The sequence below is a fragment of the Haliaeetus albicilla genome, chromosome 26 (genome assembly GCF_947461875.1).
Source record: "Haliaeetus albicilla chromosome 26, bHalAlb1.1, whole genome shotgun sequence".
Lineage (NCBI taxonomy): Eukaryota > Metazoa > Chordata > Aves > Accipitriformes > Accipitridae > Haliaeetus > Haliaeetus albicilla.
In genome coordinates this window covers 1,434,041-1,461,553 of record NC_091508.1, presented here as the reverse complement: position 1 = coordinate 1,461,553, position 27,513 = coordinate 1,434,041, and the positions used below count along the sequence as shown (strand labels likewise).

Sequence of the window (27,513 nt, the reverse complement as noted above, 5' to 3'; positions counted from 1 at the left end):
TGGCTACAGAACCAGGTTCTTCGTGAGGGAAGTGTGCAATGTGTATCTTGAAGCTTTTACTCTAGCCACAATGTATTTATAGAAGTATCCTCAAACCCGAACAGCATGTAGTCCACAGAGAGTGTGAGCATACCACAAAACCCAGAGAATTCGCTCCAATTCCTTTGCAGATAGTTACAAAGTCAACAAGCATTGATGTGGTATTGCCAGTGTTTCTGCTGCTGCTGCCTGCATGTTGGTACAGCTATTTAATGTAGTCTTTCTAGCAATGGTGCAATCCACCAGGAGCCACGCTAACACAAGTGACTGCTAGATAAACTGTCGCTCTTCTGTGCTTCTCTTAGGATGGGGAAAAAAAACCAAGCATAAGTGGTAAAAACAACAAAGGTAGATACTCTTTAAAGACATGTGCAGACGGTTGGGGCCGGTATGCTGCTTTGCCACTTGTCAAGCTGGCAGCTGCTGCCCTCCTGTGGCAGAACGTTAAAGCTTCACCCAAAGATTTGCCAGATGATGAAGCCTTTGCATTTTTTTTTTGCGCTGCCACACTAAGTCTTTAAGCAATTGTAAAAACAGGATTAATACATCAATAATGACCTGTTATTCATATAGACTTCACCTTCCACTGTTGTTTCGCTCACAGTGTGGCAATGTGAGGAACTTAATGTTGTTTAATACCTGATGTGCTTGTTTCAGCTGGGATAGTTAATTGTCTTCCTAGTAGCTGGTATAGTGCTTCCCTTTTTACCTATGAACAATGGAAACCCTACTTCCAAGTTTTGGGAAGAAAAGCTTCCTGAAAACAAGCAGGACTTACAGCCTGCCTTGCACTAGTGCTGAAGAATCATAGTACCCTAGCATTAATAATACAGTGCACATTTATTTAAAAACGGTTTTAATTTCAGGGACTGAAATCACAACTTCACTTTAACTGTGTGAATTATCTCAGCTGGCTCTTCAATACTACAGAAGTGGCCTGGTGAAACTTACACCCAGTTACAAATGAAAACTATGATTTATTTAAAAACCGTCTTCTACTCTTCCAAGACAACTTTTTCACAAACAGCACAAGACCTGTTCCAGTTTTCAGAACACCATCAGAGGTCTGTAACAGGTAACTTTTTGTGGTTGTTCAAGGGGTACTTGAGTAAACTTGTCAGTTTTTATAATCATTTACCTTCTCCTTGTCATATGCTGCTCTAGATCGGCAAGTTTGCTCTGTAAACACCTGTATCACACAGGAATTAAAAAAACAGCAAATGAAGTTTTAAGAAGAGTATGAGAAAAGTACAGAGCCTGGGAAAGCTTAGTCTGCCTAAAAATTAATTGCACAATTTGGATCAACTAAAACCTATGTTTATGCAGGGATAAGCCCACTGGAAGTGGTATACATTTTAGTGTTGCTATTGTGCTAAAGAAACAGGAGTAGCATTCATTTCAATAGTATTTTTTGTTTCATTAGGCAGGACCTGCTTTATTCCGTCTAGGAAATATTAGGCCATACCAAGCCATACCTAGAGCAGCGGCAATGCATGCAGAGCAATGACTTTTTTCAGTTAAATATGTTCCAGGGAAACAGTTTAATTTTAGAAGTATGTGGTACACTACAAAAAAAACACTTGTAAGGAGTCTGTTTTGGGGATTATGGGAATGCTTGGTCCCCTCAGTTGCCGGCACAAAGTCACTCATCACAAGCATGTAAGGAATCTCATTTATCACTAAGCAGAGTCTGTTTATAGGAGCAAGCAAATGAAAACTGAAGTCCTTAGTCCAGTTTTTCCCTTACATAAGCTTTTGTTCACAGATCTTTGAGTAAGTTGTCTTCAGCACAGAGGAGATGAAACATGGTGTTCGTAGCAACTGCTAACTTCTCTTGGTTTTCAGCATGCTACAGTAACAGCCTCTTTGAGCTGGCCTCAGCTGCTAAGCCAATGTTGAGCATCACAGGTCTCAGTATGTCAGCATGTCACACACCATCACGAAGCTGTTTAATTACAGGGGTGCAGCTGGCATCCTTATCATACAACATACAAGACTCTTCACACCAAGAACTGGTATTCCAATACCAGTGCATAAACAGTGCTCACCATAGGATCCACACCAGTAGATATTGAAGACCAACCCTCTATACCACATACTGCATTAAGGACAACAGTGGAACCCTTCTAGTCTTTAGATGCTAACATGTCTTCCCACTCGGTTGGAAGAACTGATTTACATAGCAAAGATCTTTGCTCGAGGGTGAGGCTCTTGCATCCAACTAACAAGAGGTGTTGTTTTTAACCTCCCCCAGAAAATGTTTCTGTTAATTCCATGGATGGTTTGGAGAACTGAGGGAGGAATCAAGTTTGTCTTTTTTTTTTAAATTATACCTAATGCCCCATCTCTCCAAGTCTCCTCTGTGCCTGAAGTCAATTTTTTTCTGGGTAAAATACTGAAGTCTTATCACAGGTGAAGCCAGCTCCTGAGGAGAGGGTAAAGCTTGGTTTGTAACTAACTTATGTCTAATTCAAAACTACTACAGGAACCTTCTTAGTCACAAGCTTCAAGGCAGATAACAGACCACACCTGCTCCAGTTCACACACTCCTTTGACTTCAGCAGAATCAAAGTAATGCCAGGAAGGAATTTGGACCGTGAGTTTAGAAAACTATTCTTTTACACAGTTGACTCCAGAACCTTCACCAGTTGGTATGGGGACAGTGTGATGTAAAACCTGATGATCCCATCCAACCGTAGTGAGCAAGGCATTGTCTGAAGGAGACCACGATAAGCCTTTTACAAAGTCTCGATGAGAACGGTTTCTGAACCTGGAAAACATGAACATTCATTTATTTATTAGCCATAAAGCACTGTCACTAAAGTTTATGGGCTTGTGCAATTCCTAACTGCTAGTTTGTTAGAACGATGCTCCCCTATTTAAAAAGTACTTTCATATTCCACTTAGCATACGGATAAATAATTAACTTAATGAGAAGTCAACAAGACAAATAGCCACATTCTGTCTAGTACTTACACCTCTGAGAGGTCTGAGTCAAGAACAGCTACTGAACAGTCTTCACTGATTGAAGCCAGTAAGGGTGAACTAGAGGACAGAGATGAGACCATGGTTAGAACAAATACAAGAAAGCTTCTTAGGGACAAACTTATGAAAAGCACACATCTTAGTGAGCCTGACCCAGGTACAGTGAATTAACAGACACCAAATCTTACAAAAATGTTTTCATCATCATTTGGCAGGTTGCCAGCACACTAAACAAGAATATTCTATTTGTGTTGGAAAGTAAGTAATCCTTCTTCAAGCAGAGGTGACTGTAACTAGAAAAATCCCCACAGTGAGTGGGTCAATAATTCTGAATACTGCAAAAGTGTTCTCATGTACATTCACACACATCTTGTCAGAAGTGAGACGTTGTTAGGTTTATTCTTCACTATCGATCTTGATGAAAAAGACCAAAACTAGTAGTTTCATAAGTGTTACTCCAAAAACAAATAAGGCTTTCAAGTATATGCAGTCACGCATTCTACGCCAGCATATCAGACTGTACCTATGTGTAGAAAATGCAAACCCCGTGATACTTCGGGCATGCACAGTGGAGCTGAGGGCGGAATCAGGATTCTTTGTGTCTACTAGTGCAACTGTTCCATTTTCATCACCTTTAAGAGAGGAAGGGAGAATGAAGTTATTAGCAAAATTGACATGTGAAAAGAAAGACCTTGATTTGCCTGCTGAAAGTCAAATAATAAGATCACTTCTTACCCAAAGCAAAGATGTCACTTTTCTGTGGATGCCACATGACTGAGGTAGGGAGGTGATTACAGGCACTGCAAACTACAAGTAAATAAATTGGGATGACTGTGAAAAGAGTCAATACAAAGATATTCCTGCACTATCTCATTTAGCACTGCTACTGCACTAAGACAAATATTTAAAAGCTTATCGTACTTCTGGGATAGTGTTAGACTTCCTTAGGTTTTAATAGGCTTTTCTGCCCAAATGCTCACATTGCTAGATTTGAAGTTAGTCATAGTGAAGTCAGGCATAAAATAATTTAATTCTTCCAACAAAAACTCATACACAAGCAGTAACTGCATACAGAAACATACCAATTCGAGTAGCTGGTTTGGGGCATCTGGTGTCCCAGAGTAGAGTTCTGCTGTCCTATAAATCCAGAATGAACAAGAAGGTGTTTATAACTTCTTTGTGGCAGGGAGTAGGCATAAACTCAGATTCACTGCAGAACTGCTACTGACCCACATTCAAACCCACACCACCTCTTCGTTTGTGTTAAAACAATGCTGCCGTTAATTGCAAGTTAGTTTCTTCAGTCATCCCTAGCACAGGCCTAGGAGCTCTCGCATTTTAATACAAACCTGTAAAAATCAGCTTGGTAAGCTGACTGTCAATTTATCAGACTGGAACATTGAAATAACACAAGTATGCAGCTTGTAACACAATAGGGGGTTTCCCAGTAAGTGCGTTTAACTGTAAATAACTAAAATTATATCTCGTTTTTATCCGGTAGATTTAGACAGAGAGCAAACTTTACCTCAGCACAGGACAGGAACACAGTGTCCTTACCAGGACAGGAAGCCACACATGTCACTGAACCGGAGTGAGCTACCAAAAGCACAAAAGGATAAAGAGCCTCAAAGATCGTATCCAACTTTCCCACACATTCCCAGGGACCTCTGAAGGCACACCAATATAATGAAGAATAGTTTATGCCCAGATATAGGCTAACTTCTACTTGGCAATAGCCAACGGCTTCCTACCAAATCCTGCCAGATCCAACCAGAGCCACTGCAGTCAAGTCCCTGTGACACACATAAGCTTGAGGAAGCCTCTCCAGACAAGAGGCCAGTCACAAAGGGGCTGGCGGGGGGAGAGGATCAAACACAGCACAGCCTCTGCCGTGGCTAGAGATCACAACACCGCATCTCCAGAGATCGGCCTCTCAAATGAGCTGTTGTTCAAAACAAATATGGATTAGGAGATCACACAATCATATGCAGGTGGAAGATTTCAGTACAGAGGAAAAACTCTAAAATACACTTAGAGATGCAAGGCAAACTAAACCTTATAGCATTCATGTTGTGGGGAGAAATGAACAACAGACAAAGAAACAAAGCTGTGCCAGAAACTTCACAGACTAGCAAACGTTAGATCGCGGCCCCAAGCGTGGTTTGGCAGGCGGGATGCTGCAGGAGTAAGCTCAGCCTGCAGCAACCGGCGAGCGGCCAGCAGGAGCCGGGCGATGGGGCCGGCGTGGCACTCACCTCTGTAGGAGTGCAGCACCGTTTGCTGTGGGAGGTCCCAGACCTTCACGCTGCGGACAAGAGCGAGCAGTCAGCACCCGGCACCGGCCCTGGCACATGGCAGCCGGGCTGGGGACACTCACCAGAAGTCCCTGCCGCCGCTGACGGCCTGGGTGCTGCCGGCCAGGACGGCCACCGTCATCACGATGTCGTCATGCTCGTATTTACAGAACTTGTTGACGATGAGCGTTTGGTTTTCGTCCAGCTCCCATAGCTCCACGGCGCCTGGGGGGGGCACCCACCTCAGCTTAAGGGGGAAGGGGGGGGGGCGCCCACCTCAGCTTAAGGGGGAAGGGGGGGGGGCGCCCACCTCAGCTTAAGGGGGAAGGGGGGGGGGCGCCCACCTCAGCTTAAGGGGGAAGGGGGGGGGGGGCGCCCACCTCAGCTTAAGGGGGAAGGGGGGGGGGGCGCCCACCTCAGCTTAAGGGGGAAGGGGGGGGGGCGCCCACCTCAGCTTAAGGGGGAAGGGGGGGGGGCGCCCACCTCAGCTTAAGGGGGAAGGGGGGGGGGCGCCCACCTCAGCTTAAGGGGGAAGGGGGGGGGGCGCCCACCTCAGCTTAAGGGGGAAGGGGGGGGGGCGCCCACCTCAGCTTAAGGGGGAAGGGGGGGGGGCGCCCACCTCAGCTTAAGGGGGAAGGGGGGGGGGCGCCCACCTCAGCTTAAGGGGGAAGGGGGGGGGGCGCCCACCTCAGCTTAAGGGGGAAGGGGGGGGGGCGCCCACCTCAGCTTAAGGGGGAAGGGGGGGGGGCGCCCACCTCAGCTTAAGGGGGAAGGGGGGGGGGCGCCCACCTCAGCTTAAGGGGGAAGGGGGGGGGCGCCCACCTCAGCTTAAGGGGGAAGGGGGGGGGGCGCCCACCTCAGCTTAAGGGGGAAGGGGGGGGGGCGCCCACCTCAGCTTAAGGGGGAAGGGGGGGGGGCGCCCACCTCAGCTTAAGGGGGAAGGGGGGGGGGCGCCCACCTCAGCTTAAGGGGGAAGGGGGGGGGGCGCCCACCTCAGCTTAAGGGGGAAGGGGGGGGGGCGCCCACCTCAGCTTAAGGGGGAAGGGGGGGGGGCGCCCACCTCAGCTTAAGGGGGAAGGGGGGGGGGCGCCCACCTCAGCTTAAGGGGGAAGGGGGGGGGGCGCCCACCTCAGCTTAAGGGGGAAGGGGGGGGGGGCGCCCACCTCAGCTTAAGGGGGAAGGGGGGGGGGCGCCCACCTCAGCTTAAGGGGGAAGGGGGGGGGGCGCCCACCTCAGCTTAAGGGGGAAGGGGGGGGGGCGCCCACCTCAGCTTAAGGGGGAAGGGGGGGGGGCGCCCACCTCAGCTTAAGGGGGAAGGGGGGGGGGCGCCCACCTCAGCTTAAGGGGGAAGGGGGGGGGGCGCCCACCTCAGCTTAAGGGGGAAGGGGGGGGGGCGCCCACCTCAGCTTAAGGGGGAAGGGGGGGGGGCGCCCACCTCAGCTTAAGGGGGAAGGGGGGGGGGCGCCCACCTCAGCTTAAGGGGGAAGGGGGGGGGGCGCCCACCTCAGCTTAAGGGGGAAGGGGGGGGGGGCGCCTACCTCAGCTTAAGGGGGAAGGGGGGGGGGGGCGCCCACCTCAGCTTAGGGGGACGACGACCCGCGGGGATCGCCGTTGCTTACCGGAGTCGGAGGCCACCAGGATGCCCCTGTCAGCCACCCAGCACAAGTCGGCGACGCCCGCCTCGGTCTGGACGCCGGCGGTGCAGAAGCCCTCGCTGGGGGCGCGGCGGGGGTCGGCGAAGACCCAGAGGGAGCCGGCCCAGCACCGCCCGCTCAGCCCTGAGGCGCCCAGCAGCAGGGCCCCGTCTGCGGGAGAGCCGAGGGGAGAGGCCCGCTGAGCGCCCACCGCCGCTCCCCGTAGGGGGGGGGGGCGCGGGGGGGCCGGGGCGGCCCCGACCGACCCCCGACCCCCAGCCCCGCCCCCCCCGGGCCGGCGGCCCGCCCGCGGCCCCGCTACCTGCGCGGTAATGCGCGCCCTCCAGGTGCCGCTCCATGCAGGCGGGCGCGTTGGGCGGGATGTTCCACTCGGGGCCGGACGCAGACGCGTCCTCGCCGCCCGCCGGGGGCGGCGGGGGCTGCTCGGGCGGCGGCTCCTCCATGGCGGCGGCGGCGGCGGGAGCGGGGCCGGCGGCGCCCCCCACGTGCTCCCGCGCCGCGCGCGCCGCGCCGCTCTCTCGCGAGAGCGCCCGCCCCGCCCCGAGAGCGCGTCTCGCGAGACCTCTCCTGCCGCCATCTTGGCGCGGTTCGGCGGCCGGCGGTCAGCAGAACGAAAGGGGTCGTACCGCCGCCCGCCATGTTCTCCCGTCTCGTCCTCCGCGCCGGTGAGAGCCGGGGGAGAGGGGAGGAGCGCCGTCTCCCTGGGGTGGGGGTGGTGGCGGCGGCGGGCGGGGGGTTGTCCTGGCTGAGCTCTGTCCCTGACGCGCTCTCTTGCCCCTTTTCTTCCCTCAGCCCCGGCCGCGCTGAGGAGCCTGCCGCCTCCCGTCACCGTGAGGTGAGTACCGGGGGGGGAGGAGGAGGGGAGGGGCGGCCCGGGGGCCTCGGCGGGCAGCGCTGAGGGCTTTGACCTCCGGCTGAGGCCTAGTGGCGCCTCTGGTGTGACGGGCGGCCCGGCTTGGCTGCCGTCCCCTCCTGGGGACAGGCTGCCTGTGGGGGGCACCTCAGAAACCCACCGGTGGTTATTTTAAAATAACGTTATTCTGGCGCTTTGTCTTTTGTCTTTCTCGTTAACGTCGTAGGCTTATAAAACAGTTACGGTGGGAAGGAAGCTCTGGAGGTTATCTAGTCCCACCCTCTTCCTCAGAGGGGGCGTGTCTAATGAATGCCTACCTATTTAATTGGAAACGCGTTTGAGCCTCATCTAAGGGTGGGCTGGTTTTGTTTTTCAAAAATAAGCGTAATGGAAACTTTCTCATTATTTATAGTGTACTGCACACCACAAGACCACTGCACACAACTCAGCAGTGTTTGGCTCCTTTGCCACCTCTGCCTGAGAAAGGAGGCGAAGTACGTCATGGTTTGATCCCAGAGGAGTTTTTCCAGTTTTTGTATCCTAAAACAGGAGTTACAGGTTAATATATACTTTTATTTATTTAAAAATATATGTTTAGTCATGCTTATTTAGTTCTGTCCACAACTTCCAGCTGCTGAAAAGGTAAAATATTAGGGAAGATTATTTTTTTGCTTATGCAGAGGGAGGTTGTGAGGTATGAGCCAGTGCAGCACTTTCTGGTTCGAAAGCTAGGCACCGGTGATTTAAATAAAGGAAGAATGTCATGAGATTGATGTTGCAGGAAGATTTATTTGCCTGCTGACCCTCAAAACCTTTAAACAGAGATTTTTGCCTGTTTCTGAGTGAGCAGAAGCAGCAGCGCCCATGCCAGATGCAAGTTGCTTCCACTTCTGGTGAGCGTCCTCATGGCACCCTTCCCCTTAGTTGTATGGGGTTTTGCCGTTTTGTCATGTTAAGAGAGAACACTTCTTGATCTTCTTGTAAGCCTTAAGCTAGCTACCTCTTAGGTGTTTGACTTCAGTGAGCCTCTTTATGCCTTGTACAAATAATGCTGCTTTATTTTGTTTTTTTTTAGGGCCTTACATGTTAGGTACTGGACTCCTGCTTTACTTGCTCTCTAAGGAAATCTATGTAATTAACCATGAGACAGTTGCAGCGGCCTGCATATTATCAGTCATCATCTATGGCGTAAAAAAATACGGGTCTGATGTAGCAGCTTTTGCTGACAAACTTAATGAGGTAACAAAAGAAACCATAATCTAACTTTGTAGTAGTTAATAACTACTTGAAGTTATCTGCTTAAATATTCAAAAGAATACTGTGCCTAGGCTGTCATAAAAATCTGAGTCTAATATCTTCAGAATGTTGCTTAAATAAGGTATGTTTTAGATCTTATGTTGGTATTGTTATGTAGGTCTTCAAAAATAAAACGCCTCATACCAGCACAAATTATTTTTTTTTAAAGTACGATTGACTGTGAACCCTAATTCTTCTGTCTTGTCATCCTTTAACCTCAACCCCTGGCATAATCCAGTTTATGCAGATATTTCTCAAATCTGAATGCAGAATTTCAAAAGTTAATTACAGATCACTTGTTTTCCTTGCATTTTACTTTCATTCTGAAGCATGTCTTTTGTTTCTTCTTTCAGGAGAAAGTTGCTAAAGCTTTAGCTGTGAAAAATGAGGCTATTAAAAATCTCGAGACTGCCATTGAACAGGAGAAGAAGGAGCAGTGGCGAGTTGAAGGCCGCAGTTACCTCTTTGACGCTAAGCGGGTACGCAGTTCCAGCTCTACAGTTCGCTTCCACTGCAGTCTCTGCTACCTAATCTGGGTGCCTCTTAAATTGCTAACAAGTAATGCACTGTTTACCTTCTGTGTGTTCTAGATAGGGCCAGTTCCACTGCCTGATCCTGTGACTTTTGCTATAGCATGTGTTCTGCCTCTGTTTTGTATTCTTGCCAAACATTAACCCTTTGATTTCATCTTCTGTGTCTAGAATAATATTGCAATGTTGCTGGAAACTAATTATCGAGAAAGATTACTGACAGTGTACAATGAAGTAAAGAAAAGGCTGGACTATCAAGTGGCTCTGCAGAATTTAAAGCGTCAGAAAGAACAAGATCACATGATTCAGTGGGTGGAGAAAAATGTTGTTCAGAGCATCACACCTCAACAGGTACTTGCTTATTTTAATCTGCTTGACAGTTTTGTCTGTACAGCTACTTGCTGTCCAGTGATACTGGCTTAGCCCAGAAGATGATAAGCCATCTTTGGGTGACTTGCAAGTGTGGCTACAACACGTTCTTGCTACTGAGTAAGAGCTAGCAAGCCCAGTTACTAGGTACCAGGTGCTTGTGTGCTGGTGATTTAAGCTAGAATTTTGTGTGGTGGTTGTTGTTGCAGCATAGAACTAAGCTTGTGATAGGATGTATAGCTAACAGGTCAGGGAACTCACCTGTAAAATTCTCTGTGTAAGACCATGGCAGCTTAAGATCTACAGATGGGCTCTAGATGTCCTTTCTTTAAGGAATGAAGCTGAGAACAAAAAAAGACAACATGTTCCTAGCACTGCATGCAGATGCTTTAATGCAAGTCGTTGTTTGGATTTGAATCTCTGACTTCATGAGCTATAATTATATCCCTTTTAATCTGTAACCCATTTTATGGGTCTAAAAATTCTTTTGCTTGTTTAAATGTCTTTCATAAAGTCTCTCTTCTGAAAGCTGTTTTCCTTTCTTTTGCAGCAGAAGGACAGTATTGCGAAGTGCATTTTGGACCTGAGGGCATTATCGAAGAGCGCACAGGCAGCAGCGTAACCACATCTGATCCACTGACGTGTGTCTCATTACTTATTGTTGGAAACTGTATGATTCTAAAGTATCATTAAACCAACAAACAAAACACTCTGCTGTCTTTCACTAGCAGTAGCAACAGTAATTTCCTTTTTGTGTTTGAAGTAGCTAAATCAGTCACAAAAAACACTACGGTTAGTTTGCAGTGGGGGGTTACTTGCAACCACAGTATGCGCAATTCTGTTTCGTTCCTTGTTTGGTCGTGAATGCTTCCAGAGATAAGATGCAGAACTTCACGGTGGAAAATTCTGGTGCTAATACAGTGATAAGTGTTTGGTTTAGAATTCTGTGTGATAATGACCTGTAGGTATCTACTGTAATCATAAACATGTTCTAAAATCAAAATGAGTGCCAGTGCTCCCATTCACCTAGTCCAATATTTGGAGGTACTCTGAATGAATGTCCTGATTTTAGGAATGAACTGAAAAAACTACTTTCATAACAAAGCTTCAAATAGTGCTGAAAGCATCATCCTGTTCGGTGTGAAAAAGGATGCAGCTGGCAGGAAATGTATCAAAAGCTACAAGAAAACTTAGCTTTAATTGAGCTTGCCAGTAGTAAGTTTAAAATGGTGAAATGGATAAGTTTATTCTAGAGGGTAGGTTTTTTCTGGATTTTCACAAAAAAATAAGTTGCTTGCTTTTTTCTTTGTGTGTGTGTAACAAGGAAAGTAGTTTTATGTGTATTGTGATAATACACAATATAAGCCCTTTCATTTTCTTTTTATAAGAAACTCCCTGAAGGATTTTGTTATATCTCAGATATCCTAGCTGAGCAAAGCACTTACCTATGTGTAATCTCCTTTCTGTTTTGGGAAGTGATTTATTTAGTAAATAAACTTAAGCAGACTAGGGTGTGCTTATGTGCCTCTTTTATGTGAATTGGTACTACGGTAGGGAAGTGCTCATTTTTAGTGGAGTTAGTAAAATAGCACAGTTTTCTACGCTTTTCAATACAAGAGTTAAGCAAAAAAAGGTGTTCTCTAGAGGTAAGAACCTTACTTAAAAGTAAGCTAACTTAAGCTGAAGCTGACTTATTTTTAGGTCAACAGGTCCTGAGCACAGATGTTTTTCAGTTTCCTGTTTTTTTAATTAAAAACTGAAGTTGCTCAACTTCCATATTTGTGTAACCCCACATTTGAATGACACTTGAGCTTTAACTAGTTTGACAGACGTTCTTTTCACAAAGCAAGCAGTTAATCTGCTGTGCTAACGATTCAGGAGTTGTTCTACCAAGAGGTGGGCAGCAGTTCTATGGAGTGAGGTAAGATGGAGCTGTATCGCTTATTCTTTTATTACTGCAAACAGAGTATGCTTGTTGACTTGGTGTAGGAAACTGGGAGGTTTGAACCGTTTCACTCTTCTGGAATGTGGGCAGTAATTGGCATGTGGTAGAAAAAGACGACAGCAAGAGAGAACAGAATGTTTATATTCACATTGTTGTCGGCATTACTTCCATGTTCCTCACAGTGTGCCGTTTGCAAGCCATGTAGTGAGAAATACCAGGGTAGGAATGTTGTAGTAGACTGGTATTTCTGTATCTTTAAGATTCCACCCCCAGATTTGAGAAGAAAGTTACTGTTCCTGCTTTGGTGGAAAAAGTCACTGTAACTTGAGAAAGAAAAAGGGCCATTTTTTCAAAGCTGCTTCTGATTATGAAGATGTTCATAAAGTTCACTCAGTTCTAGCTACTGCAAAGATAATACTGTGGGTGCTTTTTTAGTTACTAAATATACTCCGTCCTTTTGAAAGAAGGCAACATGTTCATCAAAATGTAGTGAATGTGCATGCGTATGCACAGGAACAAGACATTGGGGACCAGGATTCACGCTGAGTAACTGCTGGTTTGCTGCTGTGGCTTTGTGCCAGTTTGTGCAAGATGTCTGAAAAATTGATAAAAACTAAAGCCTGTGACTTAGAAGAGGGTGACAGGTTTGTTTTGCTCTAGTGTGCACATGTATCTGTATATAAATACAACTTTTTTTTTTTCCCCTCCTTTTAGCTTCTCTTACTGTTCAGTGGTATTCGGAGAGAATGGGAGGTAGCTCCTCAAAAGCACGTGCAGGTATTTTCTTTAAGGAGTTTTCTTAGATGTAGTATTCTTGACTGATACTGTCCTGACTCAGAAAGGGCTGCTATGGGGGTAGCTTAGCAGGAGATGTATGCATTTGGAAGAACTGCATGGCTGCCAAAGGCTGCTGTGGGACAGTAATAATACAAATAACTAAACTTTTCTGTCTGGTGTTTTGCGCTTTCAGCCCTCTGATAGAGAAATGTTATACTTACTCTAATAGGTGTATGCCTCTACGTAGTTTTTGTTGCTTCTCATATTACTGGAGAAATTAACACATTTTAAAATCAGTTTTTGTTCCTTTTTTTTTTTTTTTTTTTTTCCTATTGAGTTCCAGTTACACCAACACCCGTTTCCACTACTCTCACTGTACCTACCACTGTATATACCTCTACGGTTGGCTTGGAAGCTTCAGAAGTCAAATGCTGGATTGATAAGTAAATGTTCCGCCTTTATTTCCCGACTTCAAACACAGAGTTCCCTGAGACTACAGACTCCTGCAAGGGAGGAGTTATATGTAGTACATTTTATGTCTTGGGGCTTTCAAAGGTTGCTTAGAATTTCCTAGTCTGTGCACTAGATATTTAATTCATAGTGATGCTTAATGCAGATACACACCTTTTAATCTCATGGGGCTTGGGATAAGTGATGTATTACATTTCATAAAGCTTTGGTGAATTTGAGCATTACTGATTCTTCAACACCTTTGTTAAAACTGGAGATTCTGACACTATTTTCTGTGTATCAACAGCCATGAAATACTCTGCGTATTGCTAGCGTTTACCTCTGGCATCGTCTTGGCTGTTCTGGTTTTTGCAATCATCTGCCTCTTCAGAAAAAGTAAGTGGCAGAGCGGTGGGAATAACAGCAGCATGATGATCCAGACCTGGTGGCAGAGAAGTGCTTAACATCTTGTGCTGTACATCTTATATGGAGGGTGCTAAGTTTCTGTGCTCTTCTTCTTCTGGGCTGCATCTTACAGCACCAGGGCTTCAAAGTAACTTCTACAGATTATGTCTTCCTTGAATAATTAATGTATTGATGGACAGGTCATTCCTGGCAGTAACTCCTCATGAATCATCCCAGGGGCTGTTTTCATGGAAGAATTAATTTTAGCACTGATGAGTTGTGGTGGGTTTTGTTGGTTGTGTTTTGGTTTGGGTTTTTTTGTTGGATTTTTTTTTTTTTTTTTTCATCCTAACACTAGCCACACAGGGTTCTCACCAAATTCATCAGTCACTTTCAACGTAGCCACTTCCAACAGGTGAGCAGGGATTTGGGCTACCCTTCTGCTTGGCCTGCCAAACTGCTCACTTTGCAGTGAAGGTCAGTGACAGATTTTACAAGCTACGCCCAAGCCACACACTCTGGTGCTGCTCTGTCTTGAGCCTCTCTTGCACTGCTGTCTCCAAACACGGTGCAGACAGCTGAGACTGGTATCCCTTTCCTTCCTAGAGTGTAAGAGATCCCACCAAAATTTACAAGACCAAGTTTCCTCCCAGACAGTGACTGAGGAATCTAAGAACATCCAGGTAAAGGTCACAAGTATTATTTCTAAGACTTTATGCAGAGACTTCAGATTCTTGATAGAATGGTAAATATTAATTTGGGGGGGAGAAAAGAGGTTTGCTCTTGCAAGACACAAGTGTTAGTTGACAGTTCTTTTGACTAAGGAAAAGTGCTTTGTTTTCTGCATCCAAGGCTTCAGCCTGTATTTATAGTAGTCCAAGAAGTTACCTGAGGAGGTACTTGGACAGTAGGAGGAAAGATATTCCTTCTCTGTTATCCCAGGGCTCAAATGCCATACTCCCCATGTATTTCAAGGGTGCTGGGACTTAACTAAACCACTAATTAGGCACGTTAGGGGAAAATCTTTCTAAAGGGCAAACATTTCTGTAGTTCTCAGTCATGATATTCTCTGAAGTTTCTAATGCAGAGTTGACCCAGGATCCTGAGCTAGACTAATAAGTGGTCTGATCCAGCATAGCGTTTACTAATTTCCCATGTGCAGGGACAGGCTGTGACTGCTTAGGGAGTGTAGCGTTGAGGACAAATTAAAAGCAGGAAGTTCATGCCTGAGATGTGATGCTTGCATGCTCTCTAATGTTTGTGGGTTCTTTCACATCCCCAGAATGAGGTTGCCTACACCACTCTAGCTTTCCAGCGAAGTCAGATACCAATGGTTGTATGATGGTGAATTTTCTAGTGAAATGAAGACACTTGCACTTTCTGAATATCAAATGCTACCAGAACATTATATCAACGCCTATAGTGCTCTGAGAATGCCAGCACTGCCGTATGTAACATCAGCTCATTTTATAATTATAAGGGGAAACTAATGTCTCCTATTCCGAACTGCTTGCCAATGCTTGTGGACAAATTGCTTTTTATAACCTATTTCCTCATCTGTAGAAATCTCAGTGAGTCCTTACAATGCACTTGTAAAGTTTCCATTTGTGCTTGCTATTGCTTTGAACTACCAAAGAGAATTGGAAAATGGAAATGTTACTCTGCGTTTGTTCATGTCTGTGCCCTTATGTTTCCCTTTTCTGTCACTGACTATAGCATTTTTCTTGTTTTATGATTGCCAAATGCTCTGATTAGTTATTTTCTGCTTATTGAAGTTATGATACGATAATGAAATGTTTGTATGCAAATGTCTGCTTCCTGATTGGGTCACATAAAAGAAGTACACAATCACAGTGTGACAGTCAAAATTTCTGGAAATGTTCATTCATGTGTTATTACCCATAGTGTTCCAAATATATTGTAAAAAGTTGAAAGTCCTCCCCTTTCCATAAACTGGGGAATAAGCTACCACTATTGACTTAGTCTTAGCACCCACAGAGAAGCTTCTCTGCCTGTTCCTGTGCCCACAGATGGGAGGTTTGTTGTCCGAGTAAGTACAGTGATCTCCATCGGTTGTCCAGTGCTTCTCGGGCAAGGCTGAATCGGAGCAAAGTTTCCTGCCACCTTGTTTCTGGTCACCAGAGAGTGTCAGATTCTTGCAGGTATTTCTCTTTTCTGAAAATGCAGATGTTGTGTCCATGCTATTGTAAACACCTCTCTAGAGGAATCTTTTAGGCAGGACAAGTGCCTCGGGTCCTACAGCCTCCTGTGCGCTGCAGCTGAAGACAGCAAGTCTGAGAGGCTTCCAATGAGTGAGACTGGATGTGCCGCCTGATGACAGCACGAAGCCACGGCTGGACAGCTGGATTTATCTCAGCTTAGATGTGGTGCATTTGGTGTCTTTCCAACAAGCAGTTAGCAGAGCAGTGGCTCTACCTCTGCCAGCTCTGTTGAGTTGTCCTGCCTCTGTGACTGCAGAAGCTGGTGGAAGTCTGGGGGACCACTGAAAAGCAGGTGCATGACACCATTACGTTCTGAAATCTGGCTTGAGAGGGGTTGTGCAGAAGGCTGCTGACTGTTTTACAGGGTCAGGAGTAGAACTTGAGCTCTTTGTTTTGCTATTATCTGCTCTCATCTCAGTCACAGCAGTTTCTTCAAGCACTATTTAATAGAGAAAATACCATATTACTTATATTACTCCTCAAAATGTGCAGCTGCTGAGAAGTTCATGAAGGATGATTGTGGTTGGTGCACAATTTTTTTTTTGTTTGTTTAATAACAATGTTACTCTGCTGCCTGACAGCAACTGAGAAATAAGAAGGTCTGAAAATTCAGTGGGCTTGCAGAAATGTTACTTCACCATACCAACAAGAATGCTCCCTTCCTGCATTAGATACTGTCAGATTAGATCCTGTGTTAGAAGTGCATGAAAAGGTGACTCACCGCAGCCTTTCCCCCCTGCCCCAGTGTTAGAGGATTTTCAGTCATGGGTTTCTCTAGTTTTGCTTCATTAACAACTCAGAGTTGGGCCACCACTGCAGTGAATGGCAAGCTTCCAAAAATTTCTCAGTCTTATATACCTTTTACCACCCATTATCCCAGTCCAAAGACTTTGTGATTTTGCAGTTGATCTTGGTTCGCGTGTCATTATCATTCATCAATTTATCTCATCAATTCTTGTGTCCTGGTTCTTCTGAAGTTAGTGGTCGTAGGCAGAAGGTCTTGGGTCACCACAATCACTTATCTTCTTACACATCAAAGATCACCTTTGAATTTCTGAAAATCACTCAGGCTATTCTGTTAATTTATCTTGTTCTAAACTTAATCACTTACTCCCATGTCTTAGGTCTAAGATGTATGATCCTTCTGTTGATTCAGCTTGACTGGGTTTTTAGCCAGCCATGGTGGGGGCTACACATACGACAAATAAGCAGCTTATGCATATTGTTTTGTAAGCACCTGCGTTCTATTAATCACATCTAAAGCAATCTGTAATCATTAGTTATATGTCTGATACGAATAGTCTTAGAAATAACGAGGCTTAAGGCCTAGTTCCCTTTATACCCAGACCAGCTAAGATGTCAGGTTTTTCATGTAGATGTTTCCTCACCGTGAATTGTACTGAGACTTAGCACAACCATTTCATGTACTTTGTGGAACATTGCCAACCGCAGCACAGCACTTTTATGTGCCTACCTAGAGAGCTGAGTGTCGTACAGCCCTTGGAGCTGGAGGGTGACGGAGAACCTCCATTTGTTGTGTGGCTGCTAATGAGTCCCAGACTCATCCCGGAGCACCCGCCTCTCCTTTTCCCATGCCAAGAGCTCTGTATAGTCATACACAGGTTTTAATGGTGGCCATCAGGCAACTCTTTGTTTTATAGACAGCTAGAGGAATTTGGGACAACTGCACCTGCTAATCAGAATAGAGGAGGGGTCGCGTGTCCTCTGTTTTGCCATTCTGGCTCTCCCATTTTCACTGTTTCAGTAGGTTTCTGCTAGAGGTGTCTGTACTTGTGGTCTCCCTAAAGACAAGCTTTCACAGCAGGAGTTTGCAAGGAAGTTGCCTGGGTATGGGAAAGTCCAGTACAAATTGTCCAACCCTGGGAGGGTGGACAGAAATGGCTCATGGGTCAAACGGTGCTTTGAAGGATGCATGGACAGTAGTGGCCCGTGATATTCCCTGGCATTTTGGAATTGACATCTGGTTGCAGTGTTAAAAGGATGGATTATTAGAGCTACAGCAATGATGTTGATGTGACTGTCAGGCTGCATTTCCCTCAGCCAGCAATAAGTCAGCTCTCCCAGGAGAGCTAAAATCTTTTGCTCTCCCTGGGTGATATTTGTATACGTGTGGACTGTTAGTATGCTCCTTCACCCATCTTTGCATCTAGTTTAAGCATTGTTCAGCCTGTCTGATCTCTGCCTGGGTCTGAAGCCACAACTATTTCCAGAGTAACTGCTGGAAGTGAGAACCAGCAACCTAGACCTGCATGAGCATTTTCCAGCCAGCACCGCCAGTGACAGAAGCCAGGTGATGAACCTTCTCCCTCAGCAGGGCAGTTCCTCCTCTGGTCACCTTATGGAGAGTGGCTGGGTCCAGCTGTGGTGAGCATCTTGCTTCATCACTAAAAGGTGAGCTGTTGCCTGGAGTTCCCTCTCGGGGGGCTGAGCAGGGTCAGTCAGCTTGCTGAGACTGCTTTCCTTTGCAGCCGCCTTTCAGAAGGCAGGATGGCTTCCCCTGCTCTCCGTCTGCTGTTTCTGTTCTTTCTCCATATACTTACGCCTTGTTCTCTTGGAGTTTGTCAGGCAGCTTGCTAGGCAAGCTTGGTGCTGGTGTTGTTCCCTCTTTTCTCAATTTCTCAAAAATACATAGGCGAAGTTTGCTGTGCGTCATTCTAATGAATAATTTTCTGCTCTTTAGGCGGGACCTGTTTTTCTGCTGAAAGCAATCAGTTCTATCAACTGATAATGAAAGATCATGTAGCAAAATTCTGATGTACTTATGCAGTGACTTCCTTTGCTGGCCTGTTTATTAATAGAGTTGAGTGTGTAATGGGCAGAGCTTTGGCCTGTGACAGGGGTTACATCAGATAATAAATTGAGATGTCTGATCTCAGTTAAAGGAACAGACGCCAACACTTTCTGAGATAAATAACAGAATGATGCCCTCCCTTTTCTGGGTTTTTCTAGGCCACTTTAGTTATTTAAAGATGGAAAAAAAAAGCGCCTGACCTTTAACGACCTATTTTCAGCTTGACCCATGTTCCCTAAAAACAGGCCGTGTGAACTGTGGTGTAATATTTACTTCAATTTCTGTTGCCATCCTAGTCGAGACACCAACTAAAACAGTGTGGAGATTTCATGCAGGCTGCTTTTTTTGATTGTCATGGGAGACAAGCAGGCTGAATTAATATAAAATCCCTCTAATATTTATTATTATTCATGAAAACATGACAACACTGCAGCACAAGTTGACCAGACTCAAATTTAGTCTAAATTGACAGAGAAAACAAAGGGTATAGGAATAGTCTGTGAGGACATGCCTGGATTGCAAGCTGCTCCATTACCAACAACAAAGAACAGTGGACCCAACCAATCCTTATGTAAAAAAAGCAAACAACACTGGACAAAATTTCTCTTAAGTATCTGTTCTGTATTTTGAAACGATTTAGTACAAAGACGTATATAGACACATATTTACATAAACCTTTACAGTAGTCTTCAGGTCTGTAACAGGTTGTTACAAAGAACAACTGTTCTTCAGGTTTACAGAGGAGACTTGCAGCAAATTACATTTGAATCAGGTCTTAGGAAAACAATTTGTGATTGTGGGGAGAATTAAGCATGGGAATATGCTGTGCAGGAAGAATCCCCCAAATGGATGCTTTTTAGTAACAAATAAGGAAAAGGCATCCTTGATGATTTGGGGATAGTCGATTCTATCCTTGGTCAGGTAACTGGGGGAGGAGGGAAGAACTTAAAGATATCATTAGTTGATTTTTTGACAGTTATCTCTTCCTGGCATGCTCCCCTGTACCCAGCATATCTCATTAATGAAGAGCTTCAGTGTGTTCGGCAGTTCAGCTTTTGCCTGGTGCTCTATATCTGAGGCCAATTTTGCAGGCTTCTGGGGTGAGCATTGCCTTGATTTAAAAGCAATGGAAGCCTCCCACTGACAGGATCTCCCTCAAAGAAGAAGGTCACCAAAGGCCAGCTTCTGGCCTTTCAGCTGAGATGGTCAGCAGCGGGACTATCAGCGGCGGATGAGGGTAGTTTCACAATGCAGGTCATCTGCAGGTGGAGGTGTCGCAGGAGATGCTATAGTTTTATTGCACAGGTGCTACTGGACAAAACCAAAAAAGTCAGGGCAAGTCTGGCTGTGTGTAAGCAAAGGGCCTATAACTGGGCAAAAAGTGAAATCAAAATTGTAACAAAGACTTCTCAGTTTTGAGTTGAAGCTAGAAGTGAACAAGCACTGGTTTTTACCAGCTGATCATGGATCCAAGCTGGGGAACTAGGAGCAAAATGTCTGCCTTGGTAACAGTGCTTTGGGTTGCTGCTCTACCAAATAATGTTCAAGCCAATAAATAAAAACGGGAATGTCCTGTTAAATGAAGATGCTTGCCTGGAAGATCTGGGCTTGGTACAGCAACCATCAAGCAGAGTTCTCTGGGGTACAATAATGCAGAAGATCATAAGTGATCCTTTGGGGCTTAATGTCAAATGTGCATCAGATTGAGTAACAGGAGCTTGCCCTTACTATAGAACAGTTTCTGCAAGAGCGGGAGTAAATTAAACAGAACACACATTTTCCCCTGAGTTTCTTAACAAATCAAAGTGGTTTATCAATGGTCTGGTATATACTGTCAGGTCAACATTTGTTCTTTATTTATGACTGTTGGTCTGTTTGCTCTGTAAGAACTGCGTCTGGTTTTTTGCACAGGATATAGGTCCTTAAAATTAAAAGGTACGTGTTTTTGAACTTCTTTATCTTGCAGGCATAGACAATGGGGTTCATGGCAGAATTGGCATGGGATAACAGGATTCCCAAGTACATCAAATACGGGGGGATGTGACACTCAGGGTAAAAATAGGAAACGGAGTTTATAATGCACAGAGGCAACCACGATATTGCAAACAGGAAGAGAACAAGTGCTAGAGATTTGGCTGTCTTGAACTCCTGTCCATAAAAAGCTCCTGCCCCTCTCAGGTTGGTTGTACCTTGACTTAGCTTTGTCCGGATGATGTAAAAGATCTCAACATACAGAGCAGACATGATGAGCAGAGGGACAAGGGTCCATGTGAAGAAGCCAAAATATACCATGTAATCCATCCTCATCACAGAGGTAAATCGACACCTGAAAAAGTCAGAGTTTCTTGGTTCTGTCTTGTTCCATCCAAACATGGGGACTAATCCTACCAGCAGGGACACAGACCAGCACAAACACAGTGCCCACCAAACTCTTCTCTCTGTAGTGATTATTTTATATCTGTTGGGGAACAAAACCAGGTTGTGTTAAACAAGTGTTTAAAATAGCTAAGGATGGTTTCAAGAACTCGCATGTTCAAATACTACAGGTTTATTGTCACAAAGCGGAGCATTAACTTTTTTTTTAGGGGGAAACCAAATCTTGTTTTGAGACAGGCCCTAACTCTTCATTTGTAACAGTTAGTTTGCAGCACCCGTAAGAAGAACCATGTTTAACTTCCCCCCTTTATAATTGGCTGTTTTCAGCTGTTTCATTTCTTATTTCATTATGATCTTAGTTCTCCTCTTGCCTAGATACTGCTTTTCTACTATTAGCAGTCCTATATTATTTCTCAGCTTCCTTGGGTGTACCTTACTCTTTACATTTGGTTTATGCCATTTGTAGGACCAAACTGTTGTTTCATTCTTCAATTTTATAGGTCCTTTCCCCATAAAAAAAAAAAAAGACTTCTTTCATGCTTGAGGTTATGTTTTGCATTTCTAGCTTACATACTTTTTCATTCAAATACAAAAAGTGAATGACTTCTTAAGTAGCACTTAATAAGTCTGTTACTTCTTTTGTATTTTCAGCAAACACTAAAAGGAACTGTATTTAAAAGACTAGTCTCAGAAACCCAAAGAAATCTATAGTACTCTCAGCATCTTGTGCAATTAACAAAACATCTGAAGAATTCAGCTGTTTGACTACAGACTCATCCTGTGGCCAAATTCTGATCAGCAATAACACCGAGCTGTTGGCCCCACCTGAATCCCACCGGGGTCTGTTTGTGCTGCATTATTAACTGCCGGGACTGGGTCCTGCTGTACAAAGTTTGTCTTGGGTGGGCTTTTAGGCACAGGTATTTTCTCCATGTGCAAGCAAGCGTTTAGAGTAACTGTTTGTTAGAAAAGGGCCAAGTTAAGGAGGAGAGAGGAGGTGGCACCCATGGGGCAGAGGCTGGGCCTGGGAAAGATGGCAGGAGCGGGGCGAGCGGAGGGCCCCACGGTGGTCCAGCACTCACCTAGTTGGCAGCTTCACTCGCAGGTACCTGTCAATCGCGATGGCCAGGAGGGAGAGGATGGACGCGTTAGTGAAAACCACCATCAGGCAGCACATAAATAGGCAGGTGTAGAAGTGGATGCTGATGCCCAGACTCACCACAATGGCCAGGGGCATGACGAGGATCCCCACCGCAATGTCTGCCAGTGCCAGGGAAACGATGAAGTACAGAGTCGTGTTCTGAAATGTCGAGTTCAGCTTCACCACCCATATGACCAGGATGTTACCCAATGTGGCAAACAAAGCAACCAAGCACTCGGTACCGATGTAAATCCCATCCAGGCTGCTCAGTGCCAGGCTGCCGTTTGGCATGGCAGGTTGCTGGAGATGCTCCCACCCTTGCTTGAGCTGCAGAAGGGAGCATGGGCATTGATGACCGTGTGTGGGATTAGTCCTCAGCGTCTGCTGCTCAGTTGCTCCAGTGACTCTCCAGTGTTCAAGCCCCTTCCAGTGTTTCACGTCCTCAGCACTCGGGCAGCAAATCGGCTGTTGCCTTTCCACAGAGCTGCAAATACCTTAGGATCCAGGAGCTGCTCCCCCCTCTGGACACATCTGCTGAAGCTCACAGCATCTCTTCAGCAGCCTGGTATCAGTAAAGTACTTTGGAAGGCTATTTTGAAGGGAAAAAAAATTGAAAAGCTTCCACAAGCCTGCTTACCAGCAACCTATAAACAAATACTTTAACTGGTGCTTCTTCCAAGCCACAGTGTGAGAAGTGGGAGAACTGTAACCAGAGTTGTCTGTGAAGTTGCCACTTATCAATCTAGATAATCACCCTGCAGTCACTATAGGAAATGAGGCGAGTTCAGGGGATGTTAGAAGAGTGTTTTGTTAAATTCCAGTGCTTGATTTAATTCAGAGTATACCATTTGAGTTAGGGCCCTGAGGTGGCTGCAAAACACTCTTAGACCTTTCTCAGTCTGACAAGAACACTTGTAATGCAGGTGACGTTTTCAGTGAGAGCCCTCATTTCTGCTAGAAATCAGTGATGGCAAAACAAGTCACGTTCAGAGAGTGGCATGCTTTCCTATGCTTTGTTTATGGGAGATGGAGAAACCAAGGAAAGGTGTGGGAAGTGATGGGAAGTGGCAGGGAGAGGGTGTGAAAGCTGTGATCTGTTTGCTGCAGGTGAGCCCGGCAGTGCATGGTGCCTTGCTCCTTGACGTGGGTCTGCAGGGAAAGAGCTGCTCCCATTTCAGATGAAACTGAGAAGAGATGCAAGCATGTGAGCTCGTGTCAGCCTGTGAGTCGCAGGGTGACCTGGCTCTTGGGCAAATAGAAATGCCCGCTCTCCAGGAATGAGCATAAAGCAAGTAAACGATTAGGTGGATGGTGCCGTATTAGTGTGATGAAGCCTTAAGCAAACATGGGGAGTACTCAGTTTCCCAGACACCGAGTCCTCCATCTCTTCTACCCAGCTTTCTGGTAAAACTGAGGATGGGGAAGTGAAATCAGCCCTGCGAGGAGACAGAGCCAGAAATAAATGAGACTTCTTTATTCTCTGTTGTCAGAAGAGTTGGACAAATTCCTCTTCCTTGAAATTGATGTAAGTGCTTTTTGCTCCGTGACTACCTGGCATTTTGGTAGAATTACTGCTGGGAAAATGGTGAGCTCTCTATAGACAGTCCCAGTCTGCAACTGCACTTGGCTGTGCTGGTTTTCTGATCAAATCTGACACTGGATATCTGTGGGTGCCGGAGATAAATCCCAGGAGTGGCATGTGAAGGTCACAGCCGGGGTGTATGCTAGGCTTCTGCAAGCTGAATGAGCTACTTCTCTGGAAGTACCTGGGCAGCTGGCACTCCGCAGCTTTGAGCGGACGTGGGGAAAGTCTGTGTCTTCCTGGCTGCCGGCCACACTTGGGTAAGAGTGCTGCCCGCTTCCTGTGCTCGCTGTGCATCTCCTCTCGTGACCTCAGCTGCCAGCTTCCTTTTTCTGTCACCTGCTCCTGTGGCTGCAGACAAATGCCTCTTGCAGAGACAGCTACTGCAAAGCTGAGTTATAGGGGATTTAGTAGGGCCCACCCTCCTGTCCTGGTTTCAGCTGGGATAGAGTTAACTGTCTTCCTAGTAGCTGGTACAGTGCTGTGTTTTGAGTTCAGTATGTGAAGAATGTTGATAACACTGATGTTTTCAGTTGTTGCTAAGTAGCGTTTAGACTAGAGTCAAGGATTTTTCAGCTTCTCATACCCAGCCAGCGAGAAAGCTGGAGGGGCACAAGAAGTTGGCACAGGACACAGCCAGGGCACCTGACCCAAACTGCCCAACAGGGTATTCCATACTATGGGACGTCCCATCTAATATAGGAACTGGGGGCAGTGGGGGCAGGGGGGATCACTGCTCGGGGACTGGCTGGGTGTTGGTCGGCGGGTGGTGACCAGTTGCCCTGCACATCATTTGTACATTCCAATCCTTTTATTACTACTGTTGTAATTTTATTAGTGTTACCATTATCATTATTAGTTTCTTCTTTTCTGTTCTATTAAACCATTCTTATCTCAACCCACGAGTTTTACTTCTTTTCCCGATTTTCTCCCCCATCCCACTGGGTGGGGAGGGAGTGAGTGAGCGGCTGTGTGGTGCTTAGTTGCTGGCTGGGGTTAAACCACGACACCTCCTCTGCTGCCCTGCGCCTGCTGTAAATGGAGCGCCTGAGAACAAGAACTTGGTACGGCGTGGGACCTTAGGGGAGCAGCTTGTATAAAAGAGTCAAAACAAAATATTTCTCCCTCCATTTGCCTTTTGCTCACCCAAAATCCAGCTGAGTGTCTTCACATTTGCCCTCCCCACCCCTTCTTTGTGGCGGGGAAATGGACTAGATCACTCAAGGTCCTTTGACCGTGTTTTCTCTGATGCTACATACTGCGTGTAGTATAGACTGAGCAGGCTTTAAAGCAGCTCAAGAGCAATCTAGTTGCAATGCTGTAGAGCTGTGCATTGGCTAATTCACCCTACTAGGCAGTACAGAGCACCCAGCTGGGAAGGAGAGGGTGTGTTTGGAGTTAAAATAGACTAGCAAAATTACCACATGCAACAGGTAACCCCTGTGGTTTGTTCATAGTGTGATGCTGCCACTATAAAAAGTTGACTCATCCACAAAAGCATGCATAAATGTGCTGAAACCTCAAGAGGATAGAAAGATGTTACAGGATGTGTTGTAGAGGATCTGATAAATGGATCTTCCTGGACAATTTGCTCCACTCATCTTTAAAGAGTTGTGTATGCAGATTGGAAAGTGTGCAAAATTCTGAGTGAGGGACTTAATTTAAGGCAGATCAGGGAGGAGCTGGCTTCTGACCTGGCTGTTGGAGGGGGAAAAAAGAATTCAGTGCAGCATTTCTTAATTTTGGATGTAAACAGCCTCAGATATCCAAAATGTCAGTAGGCAACCTGGATGTGATCTATATCACGATAGAGTCTGTTATTGGGATATTTGCAGTGGTGGGCAATGCCTTGGTGATCTGGGCAGTGAAGCTGAACCCAGCTCTTCAGAAGACCACCTTCTTTTACATCGTTTCCCTGGCACTCACTGACATTGCTATGGGGATCCTTGTCATGCCGCTGGCCGTCATGGTGAGCCTGGGAGTCATCATCCATTTCTACTCCTGCCTGTTCGTGTGCTGCCTGATGATGATCTTTTCTCACGCCTCGATCCTGTCTCTCCTGGCCATCGCAGTCGACAGGTACCTGCGAGTGAAGCTGCCAACCAGGTGAGTCTGGGCAAAGGTCCCATCTCATCATATTTCCCCATTTCTCTCCTCCCTTATATTTTCCTTCTCCCTTATTTGCAGCATCATAGGGCTTCCCACGCATCATCAGTTCTCTGAGAGAAACTCGTGCAAAGGCAGAAGTTCCCAAAATGTAGGCAATGGAGCACCAGCAGTCTGGGCACTCCTGGAAATTCAGCAGTGCCTGAAAATCTTAAGCTACATAGAGTCAGGGAAGGGTTGCTCATAAATGTGTATATGCTTGAAGTCTGAATAAGATGGTGGTCTTTATGTTTTCCCCTGGGAGACAACCATATTTCTCTACTGATGCAAGTCAAAATGAACCAGTATTTCTGAGGAAAGGCTTTGACCCTGCATCTGTGGGTTGTCATTTAAAAGGGATCGGTGACTGTTTGGGGGTTCCTCTGTAGTTTCAAAATGCATTTTAAGTATCAGAAGCTGCTAAGGACCAACTGCACAGAACTGTGCTTAACTTAAATTAGACCAACCAGAAATGAGTGCTTAAAAGCACAAGTTCCTGAATATTGTATTCTTTTTTAACATCAAACATGGCTGATGCTTCCTGTCCACCCAGGTACAGGACAGCCGTCACAAAGAAAAGGATTTGTGTGATTCTGGGACTCTGCTGGATCCTGTCTGTGCTGGTGGGGCTGGTGCCCATGCTGGGGTGGAACCAGCACGTGGGCAGCTCCAGCTACATCGAGTGTCACTATTTGGCTGTGATGAGAATGGATTATGTGGTGTATTTCAGCTTCTTCACCTGGATCCTCCTTCCCTTGCTCATCATGTGTGCCCTCTACACCAAGATTTTCTACATCATGTGGATAAAACTAAGCCTGAGCTCAGCAGGTCCTCCAGGAGGAGGAACAGTTTGTGGGAAGGAATACAAAATGGCCAAATACCTGTCCCTCATTCTCTTCTTGTTTGCAGTGTCTTGGCTGCCTCTGGGCATCCTGAACTGCATTTTGTACTTCTGCCCCTCCTGCACCATCCCGCAGCCTCTGATGTACCTGGGCATCCTGCTGTCTCACGCCAACTCAGCCATGAACCCCATCGTCTATGCCTTCAAAATACAGAAGTTCAAAGAAACATACGCTTTCATTCTGAGGACTTACATCCTGTTCCAGAAGTCGGAGTTGGTTATTTCCAGCGCAGACCACACACCGGAGCAGGGAGCCAGCACCGTCTGAGCTGTGCCCCGCTCCTCAGTCTGTCCGGGCTGGATACAACAGCTGAAACAGCGTGGGAACAACAGGAGTGGGGTGGAAATGGCACAGGCACCGAGACGTATTTCTTGGATCATGTGTTCTGAAGCAACAATTGTGTGTATGTTTCTGTGTTCGGCTAATTAAGCTCTGGACAGCGAAATGCCGAGTGCAGGTTCCTAGCGAACTCCCCAAACAAACTCCCTCCTTTGCATTTCCGAGGCAAAAGGTGTGAGAGGTTTGGAACAGGGTGGTAGCTGGGTGCGGGGGAGAGCTTAGCCTTGCTCCTGCTCACGGGGGTTTTTCTCCGTCGATACCAAGCCTGCCCGGGCTCCCGCAGCTGCCGGGAGGTGGCAGCGGTTCCCCGCGGGTCCGGGTCCCCGCTGGTGCCCTGACACGATGCGGGGCTTCCTCAGCCTCCCGGGTACCCGTTTCCCCATCCCCGACCCTCTC

General features: G+C 46.2%; 5 protein-coding genes across 6 annotated transcripts; 3 read left to right on the top strand and 2 right to left on the bottom strand.

Moving 5' to 3' along the window:
- Positions 1-878: 878 nt before the first annotated feature.
- WDR77 (WD repeat domain 77) lies at positions 879-7,479 on the bottom strand. The gene is made up of 10 exons (XM_069771055.1): positions 7,275-7,479; positions 6,938-7,123; positions 5,402-5,543; positions 5,280-5,329; positions 4,550-4,620; positions 4,107-4,161; positions 3,760-3,831; positions 3,548-3,656; positions 3,016-3,084; positions 879-2,809 (listed from the first exon to the last, which is right to left on the bottom strand). Exons 1-10 carry the CDS (start codon positions 7,414-7,416, stop codon positions 2,650-2,652), a joined length of 1,056 nt encoding a protein of 351 aa, XP_069627156.1. The 5' UTR covers positions 7,417-7,479; the 3' UTR covers positions 879-2,649.
- A 29-nt stretch (positions 7,480-7,508) lies between these two features.
- On the top strand, positions 7,509-10,730 carry ATP5PB (ATP synthase peripheral stalk-membrane subunit b). The gene is made up of 7 exons (XM_069771056.1): positions 7,509-7,638; positions 7,766-7,808; positions 8,239-8,384; positions 8,902-9,065; positions 9,476-9,601; positions 9,824-10,003; positions 10,572-10,730. The coding sequence occupies exons 1-7, from the start codon at positions 7,611-7,613 to the stop codon at positions 10,641-10,643; spliced, it is 759 nt and encodes a 252-aa protein (XP_069627157.1). The 5' UTR covers positions 7,509-7,610; the 3' UTR covers positions 10,644-10,730.
- A 251-nt stretch (positions 10,731-10,981) lies between these two features.
- On the top strand, positions 10,982-15,451 carry LOC138682049 (transmembrane protein C1orf162 homolog). Of its 2 annotated transcripts, none has more exons than XM_069771058.1 (6): positions 10,982-11,942; positions 12,681-12,743; positions 13,087-13,186; positions 13,501-13,589; positions 14,205-14,281; positions 14,881-15,451. In XM_069771058.1, the coding sequence occupies exons 2-6, from the start codon at positions 12,713-12,715 to the stop codon at positions 14,938-14,940; spliced, it is 357 nt and encodes a 118-aa protein (XP_069627159.1). In that variant the 5' UTR covers positions 10,982-11,942; positions 12,681-12,712; the 3' UTR covers positions 14,941-15,451. The 2 variants fall into 2 exon arrangements, with proteins under 2 accessions (XP_069627159.1, XP_069627158.1); XM_069771057.1 differs by having other exon boundaries at positions 13,081-13,186.
- A 3,680-nt stretch (positions 15,452-19,131) lies between these two features.
- LOC104314862 (adenosine receptor A3) lies at positions 19,132-22,642 on the bottom strand. The gene is made up of 2 exons (XM_009914553.2): positions 22,091-22,642; positions 19,132-21,090 (listed from the first exon to the last, which is right to left on the bottom strand). The coding sequence occupies exons 1-2, from the start codon at positions 22,438-22,440 to the stop codon at positions 20,490-20,492; spliced, it is 951 nt and encodes a 316-aa protein (XP_009912855.1). The 5' UTR covers positions 22,441-22,642; the 3' UTR covers positions 19,132-20,489.
- A 2,860-nt stretch (positions 22,643-25,502) lies between these two features.
- On the top strand, positions 25,503-27,301 carry LOC104314863 (adenosine receptor A3). Its single transcript, XM_009914554.2, has 2 exons — positions 25,503-25,837; positions 26,430-27,301. Exons 1-2 carry the CDS (start codon positions 25,503-25,505, stop codon positions 27,043-27,045), a joined length of 951 nt encoding a protein of 316 aa, XP_009912856.1. The 3' UTR covers positions 27,046-27,301.
- Positions 27,302-27,513: the final 212 nt, after the last annotated feature.